At 39.9% G+C, this 17,869-nt stretch overlaps 1 protein-coding gene across 5 annotated transcripts in view; it reads right to left on the reverse strand.

Moving 5' to 3' along the window:
* Positions 1 to 12,003: 12,003 nt before the first annotated feature.
* Positions 12,004 to 17,869, reverse strand: part of DENND4C (DENN domain containing 4C) — a 259,443-nt gene continuing 253,577 nt past the window's right edge. For all 5 annotated transcript variants that reach the window (XM_073542724.1, XM_073542725.1, XM_073542727.1 and 2 more), the window contains one exon: positions 12,004 to 16,764. In XM_073542724.1, the coding sequence (XP_073398825.1) occupies positions 16,628 to 16,764 (137 nt within the window). In that variant the 3' untranslated portion in view covers positions 12,004 to 16,627. The remainder of the gene's footprint in view (positions 16,765 to 17,869) is intronic.

The following is a 17,869-nucleotide window of genomic DNA, read 5'->3' on the forward strand; positions in this document are numbered from 1 at the left end:
GCTTGTTTCTGGAAAACACCCATGGAGTCAAATTGTCACTACACCTGTAGATAAATTACCAAATAGGTATAATTTCCAAAATGGGTTAACTAGAGGGGGGATTCTGCTCTTCTAGCACTTAGGGGCTCTGTATATGAAGTCTGCAAACTATTCTACCAAATTCTGCTCTCCTGAGTCTTGCTGCGTGGCAAAGAAATACTGTACAGCCACATATTGGGCACTTCTGTATTCAGCAGAGACATTTTGGTACAGTTCTAACATTTCCCATTGTGAATACGTAAAATCTGGGGCTAAAACAATATTTTGGTGTTAAAAATGTAATTACTGTATGTTTTCTTCATTGCCCAATAGTATAAAATTCTGTGCAATACGGTAGATAACCAGCTCACCTATCTTGGCAGGCCGTGCATAGGAAGCATGGATCCCGTGTAGTCCCACGTAAAACCTGAAAAAATGAAAAATTTCAGCTTCCAAAAATGAAGAAAATTTATTGAGACATAAAAACAAGGTCATCAGACAGACCACATCAGTGCAGAATAGCTACTGCTATTGCTATTCTGCACTGATGTGGTCTGATTACCTTGCTTTTATGTCTCAATAAATTTTGTTCATTTTTGGAAGCTGGAATTTTTCATTTTTATAAAATTCTGTGACCTACCTGTGGTGTCAATATGATCACTGCACTCTTAGATGAATTGAGAGATGTAGTTTGTAAAATGGGGTCACTTATGGGGGGTTCTGCTGTTCTGGCATCTCAGGGGCTCTACCAATGTGACATAGCACCCTCAAACTAGTCCCAAAAATATCTGAACTCCAAAATGGCGCTTCTTCCCTTCTGAGCTTTGCAGTATGCCTCAAAAGAAGTTTACGAAAACATATGGGTTATCGGCGTGCTCAGGACAAATTGCAGAACAAATTTTGGGGTCCATTTTTTCCTATTACCCTTGTGAAAATAAAAAACTTGGGGCTGAAAGAACATTTTTGTGGGGGAAAACCACTGTTTTGGTGCACAGCAGAGCTTGGAAGGGACAGAGCACCATTTGACTTTTTGAAAGTAAAATTTGCTGAACTAATTAGCAGACGCCATATTGCGTTTGGAGAGCCCATGATGCACCTAAATAGTGGAAACCCACCACAAGTGACACCATTTTGGAAACTAGACCCCTCATGGAACTTATCTCGATGTGTGGTGAACACCTTGAATCCCCCAGCTGGATCACAGAGGTTTATAACATTGAGCTGTGGAAATGAAAAAAAAATCAAATTTTCCCACCAAAAAATGTTTTTAGCCCAAAATTTTGCATTTTCACAAGGGTAACAGAAGAAATTGCACCATACAATTTGTTGTGCAATTTTTCCTGAGTACCCCGATACCCCAAATGTGAGGGAAAACTACTGTTTTGGCTCACTGGTTTGAGCGTTTCATGTCAAATTGGCAGAGCCTCTGAGGTGCCAGAACAGTCGGATCCCCCATAAGAGACCAAATTTTACAAACTAACTTTTCTGAATGAACTCACCTAGGGGTGCAGTGATCGTATTGATAACACAGGTGGGTCACAGAATTTTATACCATTGGGCAATGAAGAAAAAATTAATTACAAATGTTGTTTTAGCCCCAGATTTTACATTTTCACACTGGGATATAGGTAAAAAAGGCAACAAAAATTGTCCCACAATTTCTGCTGAATGTAGAAATACCCCACATGTGGCCGTACAGTACTGTTGAGCGATACGGCAAGACTCAAAAGAGACGGAGCTGTATGGCTAAGCAGTACTATTATACAGGAGGCATCCTGGAGTGTAGAGTTTTCTATAATACTCCATATACAGAGCCCCTAGGTGCTGAAAGATGACAACCCCCCCCCCCCCCCGCCAAGATACGTCATTTTGGAAATTATATCTACATGTGTGGTGATGATTTTGACTCCATGGGTGTTTTCCAGAAACAAGCAGCATTGGATGTTACAGAGTGAAAACTGCAAACTGTCATTGTAGTGCACATACATTTGTGCTGAGCTCATGCTTCTGGAGACATGCACCTGTAAGTTAGGCAGACTCTCATCACTGCAAAGAATGCCAAACATGTGGACACTAAATTTGGTTTAGGCACCAGTGCTCAGAAGGCAGAGGGGGATTTGGATTAGGGAGCAGAGAACTTGCTGAATTTTTTTGGGGGGGCGAGGGCCATTTTGCTTTTCTAGAGCCTTTGAGCTACCAGTAACGTGGGAGCCCCCTATATTTCCATTAACAGATGACAGACCAGAGTGGGGACTTTTTATCCGGCGCGCTACACTGAACACTTACTTTGTGGTTTCCATCTAAATCTCTGAGTAACGTGATTCAGATGAAACCCCGGAGGGTTATATTCACTATAGTGAAGCAGCAGAGTTACTTTGGACTCCGTTTGGCCTCTGTTCAGCGTTGTCCTTTCCAGAGGAGCACAAAACTGTGGCCGATGGCACTTTTATGCACTCCTAATAAAAATAGTGACACCTCTGGATCAAAAGCCAGATAGCGCCTACAGTGCCTCCATCTGTCTCATTATAGGGAATCTTATGCCAGGGGTTCCATCTGGATCACATATTTCAGAGATTTACATGGAAACCCTGAAGTAAGCGTTCAACGTAGAGCACAGGATAAATATGTGTCAAGCCTTACTGCGATCTTTGGGAGGCAGAATGAACAAATCAACAGCAGGTGAAGAATTGTTATTTATTTTTTACGCCGTTCCTTGTGTAGTATAAGTGATTAGGTGACTTTATTCTTCGGGTGCGGTTACAGTGAAACCAATTTTATATTTGGTTTTTATGTTTGGCTACTGTTACACACGAAAAGACACTTTTTTTTTCAAATACTAGTTTTTGCATCACCATATTTTGAGCGCTATAATTTTTCCATATATCTGCTGACAGAGTCATGTGAGGGCTTGGTTTTTGCACGACAAGTTGACATTTTTTATTGGTACCATTTTCGGGCAAATGACATTTTTTGATCACCTTCTATTCCGATTTTTGGGTGGCTCCGATATGGTAAAATTGATAAGACTTCTTTATTCGTCGGGTCAGTATGATTACAGTGATACCCCATTTATATTGTTTTTTTATGTTTGGCACTTTAACCCCTTCACTACCAAGGGTGGTTTGCACGTTAACTCCCGGGCCAATTTTTACAATTCTGACCACTGTCCCTTTATGAGGTAATAACTCTGAAACGCTTCCATGGATCCCGGTGATTCTGACAGTGTTTTCTCGTGACATATTGTACTTCATGTTAGTGGTAAAATTTCATTCAAATAACTTGCGTTTGTGAGAAAAACGGAAATTTGTCGAAAATTTTGAAAATTTCGCAATTTTCCAACTTTGAATTTTTATGCCCTTAAATCACAGAGATACGGCACACAAAAAACTTGATAACTAACATTTCCCACATGTTTACTTTACATCAGCACAATTTTGGAACCAAAATTTTTTTTTGTTAGGAAGTTATAAGGGTTAAAAGTTGACCAGCGATTTCTCATTTTTACAACACAATTTTATTTTTAGGACCACATCACATTTGAAGCCACTTTGAGGGGTCTATATGATAGAAAATACCCAAAAGTGACACCATTCTAAAAACTGCACCCCTTAAGGTGCTCAAAACCACATTCAAGAAGTTTATTAACCCTTTAGGTGCGTCACAGGAATTTTTTTGAATATTTAAAAAAAAATGAACATCTAACTTTTTTTCACAAAAAAAATACTTCAGGTTCAATTTTTTTTATTTTACCAAGGGTAACAGGAGAAATTGGACTGCAAAAGTTATTGTGCAATTTGTCCTGAGTACGCTGATACCTGATATGTGGGGGGGAACGACTGTTTCGGCGCATGGCAGAGCTCAGAATGGAAGGAGCGCCGTTTGACTTTTTCAATGCAAAATTGGCTGGAATTCAGATCGGACGCCATGTCACGTTTGGAGAGTCCCTGATGTACCTAAACAGTGGAAACCCCCCACAAGTGACCCCATTTTGGAAACTAGACCCCCCAAGGAACTTATCTAGATATGTGGTGAGAACTTTGAACCCACAAGGGCTTTACAGAAGTTTATAACGTACAGCGGTACAATTAAAAAATCATATTTTTTCCACAAAAATGATCTTTTCACCCCAATTTTTATTCTCCCAAGGGTAACAGGACCCTAAAAGTTATTGTGCAATTTGTCCTGAGTACGCTGATACCCCACATGTGGGGGTAAACCACTATTTGGGCGCATGGCAGAGCTTGGAAGGGAAGCAGCGCCATTTGACGTTTTTGGCTGGAATTGAGATCGGACATCATGTCGCGATTGGAAAACCCCTGATGTACCAAAACAGTGGAAACCCCCCACAAATGACACCATTTTGGAAACTAGACCCCCTAAGGAACTTATCTAGATGTGTGGTGAGAACTTTGAACCCTCAAGTGCTTCACAGAAGATTATAATGCCCGGGCGTGAAAACAAAAAAATCGTATTTTTTATTTTCCTAAGGCTAACAGGAAAAATTGGACCCCAAAAGTTGTTTTGCAATTTGTCCTGAGTAGGCTAATACCCCATAGGTGGGGGTAAGCCACTGTTTGGGTGCATGGCAGAGCTTGGAAGGGAAGGAGCACCATTTGACTTTTTCAACGCAGAATTGGCTGGAATTGAGATCAGACGCCATGTTGCGTTTGGAGAGCACCTGATGTGCGCAAATAGTGGAAACCCCCAATTCTAACCCTAACCCTAGCCCTAACCCTAATGGGAAAATGGAAATAAATACATTTTTTTAATTTTATTATTTTTCCCTAACTAAGGGGGTGATAACGGGGGGTTTGATTTACTATTTATGGCGGTTTTTATGTTTGGCGGCTGTCACGCTAAAAGACGCTTTTTATTGTAAAAATAGTTTTTGCATCACCACATATTGAGAGCTATAATTTTTCCATATTTTGACCCACCGAGTCATGTGAGGTCTTATTTTTTGCGGGACGAGTTGACGCTTTTATTGGTATCATGTTCGGGCATGTGACATTTTTTGATCGCTTTTTATTACGTTTTTTGGGACGCAGAATTTACAAAAACCAGCGTTTCATGAATTTCTTTTGGGTGGTGCGTTTACGCCGTTCCGGGTGCGGTAAAATTTATAAGGCGGTTTTATTCTTTGGGTCAGTACAGTTACAGCGATACCTCATTTAGGTAGTTTTTTTATGTTTTGGCGCTTTTATGCAATGAAAACAATTTTATATAAAAAATTATTTTTGCATCACTTTATTCTGCGAGCTATAACTTTTTTATTTTTTCGCTGATGATGCTGTATGGTGGCTCGTTTTTTGCGGGACAAGATGATGTTTTCAGCGGTACCATGGATATTTATATGCGTCTTTTTGATCGCGCGTTATTGCACTTTTTGTTCGGCGGTATGATAAATCATTATTTTTTGCTTCGATTTTATTTTTTAAGGGGTTCGCTTAAGGGGTTAACTATTGGGAAAGTTTTATAGGGCGGGTCGTTACGGACACGGCAATACCAAATATGTGTACTTTTATTGTGTTTTTTTTTTTATTTCCAAAAAATGAATTTATTGGGGAATATTTTTTTCTTTTTTTAATTTATTTAGCGATTTTTTTTCAATTATTTTTACACTTTTTTTTTTTTTTACTTTATTACAATGTCCCAGGGGGGACATAACTGTCCTGTGACAGATCGCTGATCTGTCACATCACAGATCACTGTGACAGATCAGCGATCTGTCACAGGCACTGCACAGGCTTCCTCATGCCTGCGCTTTGCAGGCACTGAGGAAGCCAGCTTCCTGCAGGCCCCCGGAGGTCCCCGTCGCCATATTGGATCCGGGGACCTGCAAGAAAGGAGTCCCCCGCTGCCGTGGGGGGCTCAGGGAAGCAAGGAGCGAGCCCCCTCCCTGCCGATGCTTCCTTTTAACCCCTGGTACACCGCGATCGTGTTTGATCGCGGTGTGCAAGGGGTTAACGTGTTGGGGGCGGTCCGTGACAGCCTCTGACACATTGTGCCGGGTGTCAGCTATGATAATTAGCTGACACTCGGCCGCGATCAGCGGCGCTCACCACGTGGGCGCCGCTGATCGCGGTGACGTAATATTCCGTCCATGGTAATTAGGTCCAGGGTCACATGGACGGAATATTACGTCAATTGTAGGTAAGGGGTTAAAGCAATAAAAAATATTTTATGGAAAAAAATTATTATTTTTGCATCTCTTTATTCTGAGAGGTATAACTTTTTTATTTTTTGACTCATGGAGCTGTAACGGTGGCTTGTTTTTTGCTGGACAAGATGACCTTTTTCAGCTATACCAATTTTATTTACATTAGTCTTTTTGATCACGTTTTATTCCACTTTTTGTTTGGCGGTATGATGATAAAGCATAGTTTTTTTTGTTTTTTTTTCTTTAGTGTTCAGTAAAGGGGCTAACTATTGGGACAGTTTTACAGGCCGGGTCGTTCCGGACGAGGTGATACCAGATACGTGTACTTTTTTATTGTTTTGTTTGCATAATATTTCTTTATGGGTACAATATATTTTTCATTTTAAAAATATATATATTTTTACAACTTGTTTTCACTTTTTTTTTTTTTACTTCGTCCCACTATGGTACTTTCACTTTCTTCAGTCTGCTCACAGTTATAAGGCATAGAAATACTGGATCATTGTTATCCCTTTTAACCTGTCAGTGCTACAGACACAAGTTAGATCATGCACTACACATACTCTAACTCACTTGCTAGTGCCTAGTGACCCGGCATCGGGTCACCATCGCAACGATCGGGACCTCGCGATGATGTTGCAGAGTATCCTATGAAATGGCGGAGGGGCTTTCTTCCCTCTGCCTGCTCGCTAAATGCACCGCTCCTGGCACGGAGAGCCGGATGTCAGCTGTCAGAATGAGCTGACACAAGTCGGTGATCATGCGTACACAGCCTCTGTGCGCGCAAAATCGCCAGAACGTATCCATACGTCCAGATCTTCTGGTACTTACTGACCTTGGATGTATGGATACGTTCTGGCGATTTTGCTTCTAAGGTTGTAAAGGGGTTAATTCTGCATCATTCATTTTTATAAAAAGCAGTTGATTATATGGTTAAGTTTACTTGAGAGTATAAAAATAAAATCATAAAATCATGATTTTCATCCAGAAAAATAGATGATTTTTCATCTCTATTGTCATCCGTATGGCATCTATTTTTATACATCAGAAGTGAATAAAATTTACAAGAACAAATTCAGTGTCCTGTGTTAGTAATGCAAATGTATTTGTAAAGATTGGATGCGATGCGGATGATTCATATGGAATCCAATTTTTTTTTTTTGCACACCCATAGACTTCAACAGGCGAGTCGCCTCCGAAATACAAAGAGACCGTTGTGTGCCAAGATCTTTTTCAGACATTTTCAAACTGTAATCTGGCTAGCTCAACTGCATAACATTGCTCCTAGTGCGGTCCGTGTGAGGTCAGGTTTATTTTATTTTCTAATGGACAGTACTTGGACCCAAAATACAGTTGTGTGAACGTAGCCTGATAATACTTTTTGCAATAAAGCTGATCGTAACTTTTAGTAGCAGTAGATCAAGCAATAAATTGGGAGCATTGTAAAAAGTTGCTTACCCCCCCATTCCACATGCGTAGATTCACATCACGTGTTGCAGGAGGTGACGGACGGGGTAGGGGAGTCTTTATTGCAGTCTATGGAGAGTATGTGATAAGTCACAGTTCTTTTTGGTGTCATTTGTAAGTTAGGTGGTATTGATGTGGCCATTTTTCAGGTTTGAGTAGATTTGGAGCGCAGGTGACTCTGTGATAAATTTTGTAAAGAACTTGCAGCAGTTAGTTGCTCTAAACACAGATTACACTGCAGGTCTCCTCACTATGATGATTTCAAGCCATTGAACGCATGAAAGCGGTTTTCAAAAATCATGGTTATTCCACAAAATATTGATTTCTTAACATTTCCGGAGTTAAAACATTAGTAGTGTTGTTTCTAAATGATTATGAACTTGTTCTCTTTGCATTATTTAAGGTCTGAAACCACTGGGTTTATATATATATATATATATATATATATACACACATACATACATACACACACACACACACATACATACACACACGCACACACACACACAGAGCTCTGGCAAAAATTAAGAGACCACTTTCAAATGTGCAGTTTGTCTGATTTTTCTCTTTATAGGAGGTATATTTTTGAGCAAAATGTAAATTGCTCTTTTAGTAAATAATCTACCTCAAGTAATGCTAAGAAAACAAGTTCATAATCATCTAGAAACAACAATTCTAATGTTCTAACTCAGGAAGAGTTCAGAAATCAATATTTTGTGGAATAACCATGATTTTTAATACCAGCTTTCATGCGTCTTGGCATGCTTTCCACCAGTCTTTCACACTGCTTTTGGGTGACCTTATGCCACTCCTGGTACAAAAATTTAAGCAGTTCTTCTTTGTTTGATGACTTGTGACTATCCATCTTCCTCTTGATTCCATTCCAGAGGTTTTCAATGGGGTTCAGGTCTGGAGACCTGGCGAGTTTTTGATTTTGCAGAGTCTCTGCACCCGTTAAGTTACATAGGTCAGATTTGTCAAAACTCACCTTGGGAACTTAACTTTAGACTGCTTATGCTGGATGAGTTTTGGTTTGCATGAACATCTCTCTCATCTTCACCAATGTGAATATGGAGTGCAGCTGGCCTTTTTCAGCACCAATACCATGATTCATAGCCTAAATAGTGTCAAGAGCACAGTAAACGTGAGGACAGGTAATTATTTCTAATTAATCAGTGCTTAGTCTGATTTTTAGTCTTTTTTTTCCACATCGATCAAAGGGTTAATTGTGTCCGGGTATTTGTTTCATAAAATATTTTACATGGTCTAATTAATATTCAAGGTGCCAATAATGTTGACCAGAAGTGTAATAGTGTCACCCCTATCATGATCATAAATAAGTCACTCTCCACCTTATAACATCAGGAACAGCTTTCCTAAATACAATCACTCTCTCTACCCAATTCAACTCCTGGATAAATGACACTTTTGGACTTTTTCTTTTATTGCGAGTCCTCAAGTTATTCCGAAAGGTGCTAGCTTTATATTTTTTTTCCTGCAATTTCCAAATTGTGAAGCTCAATTGAAAACCTCTCAGGTGAACTGTAGGCAACATAAAACAGGTACATATTAAATAAAAGGTGTCCTTATAAATGCTAACCAAAAAGCTGGCACTTAAATACATAAATCAAACCCTTATTCGGAATAACACCAATAACACACGCCCCCGGAAGAAGCTCGTGCGAAACGCGCGTAGGGGTGAGGGCGGACACGCCACACTGCGCCACCAATGTTCCACCTACTTTAAGGTAACTTTACAATTGTTCCATGTCCAATACTTACATTGGAATTACCCGGGCTATTTTCACAAGTGCTTTTCAACTTCATGGCCGTGATCTTTCGTTATATATTGCCATGGGTATAGTGATTGCTTTTTTATTATAATGGGCATCGCCTTGGTAGTGATATATTTGTCATCTTACATTGGGGAACATCTGGCATATGAATAAAGTTTTTTACAGACATTGTTCTTTAACAATTATATTTATATGTTATAAAACTTCTATTTTGAATAAATTGGTATATTTATATGCTATAGATTAGAGTGGTGATATCAGTGCTTTGTTGTGTCTTCCACTGGGCATTGCTGTTTATCATGTATTAAAATATTGTAATAATAAAACTAATATTTTTTGTAATATTGCTGGATCTCTTAATTTTCGGGTACCTTTTTGGTGTTATTCCGAATAAGGGTTTGATTTATAAAACAGGTACAGGCTGAAACTGATGCATTAAAAATCCACAAGTTTTACTTTTTAAAAAGCTGCCCGCCAATTTTTTTCTATCTTGTGTGGCTTGGGCCATATACAGTGACTCGTGAAATTGTTCACCCCTTTGGCATTTTTTGTGACCTGCTACTTCACAATCTGGAATTTGTTTTTTTGGGGGTGGTTTGCTTCATTTCATGCAAAGAACATGCCTACAACTTTGAACATTTGTTTTTGTTTTTATTGTGAACAACAATAGGACAATAAGCAAATAGGACAAAATAACTGAAAACTTCAGTGTGGATAATTATTCACTCCCCCTAAAGTCAGTACTTTGTTGAGCCTCATTTTGCTGCAAGTCACTTAAAGCCCCCGTTACACATAGCGATATCGCTAGCAATATCGCTGTAACGTCACCGATTTTGTGACGTAGCAGCGATATTGCTAGCGATATCGCTATGTCTGATACTTACTTCTGACCAGCTCCCCCGCCGGTCATCGCTGATCGCGCGAGAACGTCCTGGACCATTTCTTGTCGGGCGCATCCTGCTGGGCTTCCTGTGGTGCCGACGAGCGACGCGTGGACGCGGGCGGGAGGACGTCAGGATCGCCGCGTCAGACAGGTAAGTAGCGACCCCCGACCCCTGCTATGTCGCTGGTGAGATCTGCCTGTGTGGCAGCTCAGTAGCAACGCACCAGCGATCCATATCGTTGTCGGAGTTGCTGGTGCATCGCTAAGTGTAACGGTACCCTAAGTCTCTATGAGCTTTCCACTGGGATTTTTGCCCATTGTTCAAGGCAAAATTGCTCTCTCTCCTTCAAGTTAGATGGATTCCTCTGGTGAACAGCAATCTTCAAGTCTAACCACAGATTAAGGTCTGGGCTTCGACTAGGCTACTCCAAAACTCCAAAAAATGTACACATTAGCCCTCAAACCACTCGAGTGTTGCTTTAGCAAAATGCCTTGGGTCATTGTCTTACTGGAAGGTGAACCAGTGTCTCAGTCTCAAAACACTAATAAACAGGTTTTACTCAAGAATATCCCTGTATTTCACACCTTATATGTTCCCCTCGACTCAGACCATTTTTCCTATCCTTGTTGACTAAAAACATTTCCACAGCATAATGCTGCTACCACCATGTTTTCACTGTGGGGATGAGTTGTATTGGTTTGACGCCGGACATAGCCTTTACCTTGGTGGCCAAAAAGTTCCTTTTTGGTCTCATCTGACCACACCTTCCTCCATACATTTGGCGAGTCTCCCTCCCACATGTCATTTGGGAAACTCAAAATGAGCCTTAGAATTTGTGTAATTAAAGGCTTTTTTCTGCCCACTCTTCCATAAAGGCCACCTCTATTGAATGTACGGCTTTCTGTGGTCGTATGGACAGATACCCCAGTCTCTGTTTGGGAACTCTGCAGCTCCTTCAGGGTTGCCTTTCTTCTGTGTGCTGACTCTCTGATTAATGCCCTCCTAGCCCAGGCTGAGAGTATTGGTGGGCGGCCCTCTCTTGGCAGGTTTGTTATAGTACCATGTTCTTTCCATTTGATAGTTTATTTGATGGTGTTCCGGGGGATCACCAGAGATTCAGATATATTTTTTTTTATAGCCCAGCTTTTCAACAACTTTGTCCCTGACTTGTTTGGAAATCTCTCCTTGGTCTTCATGGTGTTGTTTGGTTAGTAATGCCTCTTGCTTAATGATGTTGCAGCCTCTGTGGCCTTTCAGGGAAAGTGTGCATATACACTTACAGACCAGTGACACTTAGATTGCACACAGGTGGACTTCCTTTAATTAGATATTTGACTTATGAAAGTAATTGCTTGCACCAGAAATTTGTAGGCGCTTCATCGCAAAAGGAGCGAATACATTTGCACATGCCAATTTTTAGTTATTTGATCACAGAAATTTAATTTATGCCTATATTTCTCACTTCACGAACTTCAACTATTTAGTGCTGATGCATCACACACAAATCGGATTACAAAAGTATTTAAACACAGGTTGTAATGTAACAAAATAGATAAAATGCCAAGGAGGCGAATACTTTAACAATCCACTGTATTGCATTAGTAATATATAAATTACCTCCATTTCTAAAGGATGGGACAAAATGAGGCGCTGCTCTGCATTTATGACCAGGCACGCATGACTTAGCACATTTTTTTATTTTTCCAATGAACACAACTGTCTCATTTCTACATAGTTTAATTCTATACAAAATTCTGATGACACGTTTTAAGCTTCAAAATACAGAACAGTTTCTCTTTGCAATGTACAAAAACAAACATTTCTCAATCTAAAATCAGAAAAAAAGGATACATTTATTCATGCAGTGCACAACACATTGCATGTATCTATTCCAAGGCATATGAAGTGGGTACATTATTTACATGCTTTAAAAAAAACTGTAAAATAATTTCATTTACTAATATTGTTAATGTTTTATTTCCCAACACAAAAAAAGCATTTGCTTCCATGAGATCTACATGATTCCATATACATTTGTAAAGTCCTGAATTATCCCCCCTCAAAAGGAGCTGGTGAGACAAAACTAGATCCTACATAGAAATAATTCAATGTCCCTTTTGTGCATTTCAGGAGGTAATAGTGAGGAACAGTCTGATTTTATAAGGCTCAAAGCTGAACATGTCAGGCACTGGCGGAAAGGAAAGAATCCATGGTGGGGTTCACAAGGCACTTGCTTTTCATAATAGTATACTGCAAATCTGACCATTTCACAGCTAAATAGACAGTAGGCACTCAATACCGGTGAATATTTGTAATTCTATGATTCAGCCTGATGCTTCTGATATATGTTACCAATGTGATCGTTACTCACACCACAATCATTCAATGCACGCTTGGAAGTGGTGTTTTGTTTTTTACATAGTACAAAATTACAATTCTTTGGACGGCAACATTAAAAAATAATATTTGGAGGATGATCAGTACAATTGCAATTACATTTAGCTATTGGGCTGCATTTCGTTTTGTTAATGCCTTTAAAAAAGTGACATTAATGGCAATCTGTCAGTAGGATTTCACCCCCCCCCCCCCAAACTATCTATATGAGCATGTAGCTCTTTCACAGACAAGTTTGGCAATACCTTGATGTGGTCAGTTTATTCTTCCATTAAGGAGAAATCAGCATTTAAATTAATATGCAAATTGTGCTGAAGGGCTATGGTAGATCTGAAGCTCACTTCGCTACAAGCTCTATTCCCCGCCAAGCACCACCTCCTCTTTCATCACTGAGCTCCATTGCCTGAAGTCACACAGTTTATAAGCTGTCAATCAAGAAAGAGGAATAGAGCTGGAGTGACAGAGGCTTCAAATCAGCTTATCAGTTCAACTGCAGATTTCTCACTAATGGAAAAACCTACGCTCACATGTAAATAGATTTGGAGGTGAAATGCTGCTGACAGATTCGCTTTAATGAACATTAATATTACTTTGTGTCTTGTGCAAAATATTACTACTGCAAGATTAATATAAGGATACATGGTAATGAAGCAAGCTATGATATGATTGACAATAAAAGTGGGGCATAAATTCAGTGTTGGTTTACAATATTTGATTCATAAATTTAAATAATATATACTGCAGCCTATTAGAAGTTATGTCAGCAAAATTCTGAATAAAAATGTCAAGGATGAAATTAAAGATCTGTAGATATGTTACCTCAAGAATAGTAACATTTTTGAAGGAATACAAACCCAGGAGTAGTATTACCACAAAAAGCAGCTAGCGAATAAAGACAAAAGGGGGTTGATGCATATAACGTCTGTGTGCATCGCTAGTCTTAAATTGGGGCTACATGCAGACTTAAAAGGGTTACCCTCAACTTGGAAAACCTCTTCTTATATGCCAGAGTTCTCCAAGTAGAATAAGAGCAGCTTATACTCCCCTCCCTTACCTGAACTGGATCTCATGAGTGCTGCAGCCAATCATCGGCCAGTGACTGGCTGCAGCCTTCGCCATTTTGTCAGATCAGATGTCTGCACTGATCGGAGTATTGAAGAGTGGCGGTCCATCAGTGACTGCCAATGGTCACATGAGTGCCAGGACCTGTGGCGCCTACATCGCTGTAACGGTGACAGTGCGGAAGGCGAGTATAAGCTTTTCTTATTTTACTTGCCCATAAGTGACAAAATAATTATACAAAAAAATCGCACCGGAACCTCCTTTTGATGTGGTTTGTCGTAAATCTGTATGTAGCCCTAGCCTTAAAAGCCTTACTTGTCCTCAGAGTAATTTCATTATGAGAATAAATGTAAAAGTACAGAGAAAATAAACATGTTTCACTATAGGTAATGCTCAGACATAAGATTAAGTAAGCCTGTCATCTAGTACAGTTTCCTAGTATGCAACTAACCTCCAGACCACACCAGTCCATCAATGGTTAAGTTAAACATATAAAATCAGCTAATAAAATACAATTACTTTTTAATTCCCTGCATATCATGGGGTTCAATGTTTGCCTGTAGTGTCCAAGAAAGACCAGACAGTATGGTAGTGTATGTGACAATAGTGCAGTACATGGTATGGATGTATGGCGTTATGAGCGACATCACCCGTCCTGCGATTGCTCGCATCTTCTTCCTTTCTGTAATCCTCGGATTAAATGTAAAGATAGTGTACATGTAAAAGAAATGTACTGCTGGATATTACATTTTTAAATTCAACAGAGGCACCCAATGCTACAGGCTTTATAACGGTATATTCGCTCGTGTAGCACGTACAAATTTAAGGCAACAATGTTCTATTTTTCTAGAACAAAAGGTCACTTGGTGATATTATAAAAAAAAAAAAAAAAAAAATTATGGCAGTGATGGGGGCATGAAGGAAGCAAGTCACGAAACGTTTCATGCACTTGTACGAAATATGAGATTCTGCGCAGGTTATATATACTCCGTGACAGAATCACAGCTTTTTACAAACTTGATACAAAGTTACCCAAGACATTTAAGGAGACCTGATCTTCCAGAACTTAATATTTGTAAGGGAAAAATGTACAGGACAAATTGGATTTTTCCTATCTGATGATATGGTGACCTGCTGCACCCAGAGTGCATGGCAAACCGCTCATTTGCTAAGATTAACATTTTCTCTATCCAGGCTTAAGACTTCTATAGAAAACTTTGCCTTATTCCGGGCTGACTGAAAGCCCCCATACACATTAGACTAATGTCTGCTAAATCGATATCAATGGGTTCAGCTGACACGCTAATGTGTATGAGGAGATGTCAATCAGGCATGTCCAATTTCGGACTACTGATCACATTGTTCTCCGAGAGATAAGTCGGGGGGTTGACATGTCCCCAGGGGGTGACTTTCTCATAGAAAACTCCGGTGTGCTTGGCTGAACAAGCGCTAGTGTATGGGAGAAATGGCCAAGATGGCTGTAAGCTGAACATTAGTCACCTTATGTTTATGGGGGGCCTTTATTCACTCCCAGATGTTATCGGCTCCAATTTTTAAGACAGAATGAATGATGTTCCTAACACTTGTAAACACTTAATACCTGTAACAATATGTTAAAGACCAAAAGGAAAGCGAAGATTTGAGCCTTGAACAGAAAAATAAAAATCTTTTTCTACTAAATGTTACAATATAATTAATGGTGAACTATATTGTGTTCTCCATAACAGTCAATAAGAGCAGGGTTCCCCAGCTCCAGTCCTCAAGGCCCACCAACGGGTCATGTTTTCAGGATTTCCATAGTATTGCCCAGGTGATAATTGCATCACCTGTACAATACAAAGGGAAACCCTGAAAACATGATCTGTTGGTGGGCCTTGATGACTGGAGTTGGGGAACCCTGAATAAGAGGATTCCTTCAGTTTTACAGGTTTCATGGCCAGCTTTAACCTTTGCCCTCAGTTTATTTAGAAAGGTCATGAATTGATAAAGTCCTGGACAATATTACCTTATGCTTAGAATGTTTGGTTATGTCAGTAATTTGGTGGGTGCTACCTGCTGTGAGAAAGCAGACAATCAGGCTTGACCGTCATTAAATCATCATGAAATAAACATGATAAATTGATTATTTCAGCTCAACAATGTTCTTCAAGAAAAAAAGAATTTGGTTCAAACAGTGATGTAGCACAAAAAATGTCCATCAAACATTTTCTGAATGGGTTACTTGAAAGAAAATGTCACTTTCTTAAGGGTGTACCTTGTTTGTCATCAAATTTTTTGAAAGATTGTCAGAGAGGAAGAACACGTTCCACTAAAAATCTACAAAATGAACTTAGGGTTAGCAGAATTGCCCGAAGCTACTTATTTAAACCAAGTCAATATGACAAGCTCATACGTTGAAAACTGGAGAACACACAAACTTGGCAGTGTAGTAGACATTACATTTTACGAGACATGGCTAATCATTTGTCTACGTATACTACATACATTAAAGAAAAGAACATGCAGCCACTCTGTATACTCCTAGTAGAGCTTACATGTAGCTGGTTGCAATGCTTTTGGAGATGATCCACACTTGAAATGCATAGAAAATGTGTAATTTTGCAATTAGCCCACAAACTTTAAGGTGCCACAGATAAAAGTGAAGTCACAACTCCACCTAGGTCCATAATAAAGCAACTAGAGAATAAAAACAGTAGAGGAGGAAACACACACATCTTTATGCATGGGGGTTAAAGAGTCCAACAGTTTGGGACTGAGGGGCATACTTTATGACTTGCAGTGGTGTAATGTATAAGGCTGGAATAAATCCATGGAATGATACCCAAGAATTCTTCTCAAAATCTTGGTCAAATCAAAGATGGCCCAAAGACATTCCGACAGCATTCAACATTCTTGTTTGGAGGCACATCGATCTTCTGCATTTTCTTTAAAAGTTCAGAAGGAAGTTTCTCATACGCAATTCTGTATTCATTGTCAAAGGCCTCTAAATGAAGAACATGAAAACAAATATATTAGCCTTCTTGAAGCCTGCAAACATGAACCTGTAAGTCAAAACACAGGTCTTTACACAAAAGTACTGCTCTGACCATTTCGCTGCCAAGGATCTCATACTGTATTGTCCTCGCACGAAGGCACATCAGTTGCCAAGATATGAGATATGTATAACTATATTTCAGGCTATGTCGCTGTTACAGAACCACTCAGCACCCAGAATATGTTGTGCAGTTATATGGATGTATAATAGGTTCTATGTGAGATGCATGTCCCTAATGCATCAGCATTCCCCTTTTGTCCGCCCTCCCCCCACCTTTGTAATTTCCACAGTAAACATCGGCAGGGTCCGGCCACCTGCGGCTATTGTAATGTATGCCTGGCCTGCCGCTTTTCTATAGGCCTGCCCTCTGTATCTGTGTGATATATTCTGTGTCCTGTGAGTAAAGTGTTGTCAGACTGGAAATACATGGAGAAGCAGTGATCTTTTATATGCGCCCATGTAACCCAGGGATTCCAGCCAGCGTCATTCATTCAGACTCCAGCCAACGCAGAGCAGCGGACCTCCGAAAACACGGGGTGGTACTGAAAGAGGTACCCCAGCTTGGTAGACCCCGTTACAGTTGCGGCTAGCGCTTGGGCTTGCTTTAAAGATAAGAATCTCAGTTGTAAAACAAGACCAAGATGGCACCTCTTGACGTGAGCCAGCCAGACCTGAATTACTGAAGGTTAAAGTAAGAGCTGGATGTACGTCAGAAGTTCTCTCACTCCCGATTAGATTTCAAATGGCGTTCTCAGTTTAAATCAAGCTTTGAGCTGTAAAACAAGACCAATGTGGTGACTCTAGCCATGATCCAGGTTGAGAAATAGTCACTTGAAGTGACTCCTCTCTGTTCCTCAAGGAGGCAGTGCGAAAGAGGAGAGGGGTGCTAGTGGGGCAGTTTACAAGCTGCAGGAACAGGAGGAGAATCGGAAGTGCTTTTTTATTGTGTTTTAAACACCTTTGAGTGCCTGTTAAGAATTGCATAACATCAAATATATTATTGCCTAGAAAAAAATGGCAGCTTCCAATAATCTGAGCAATCCAAAACAAGGGA

This window comes from Dendrobates tinctorius, unplaced genomic scaffold (assembly GCF_039654945.1).
Source record: "Dendrobates tinctorius isolate UK_male_01 unplaced genomic scaffold, ASM3965494v1 ptg000128l, whole genome shotgun sequence".
NCBI lineage: Eukaryota > Metazoa > Chordata > Amphibia > Anura > Dendrobatidae > Dendrobates > Dendrobates tinctorius.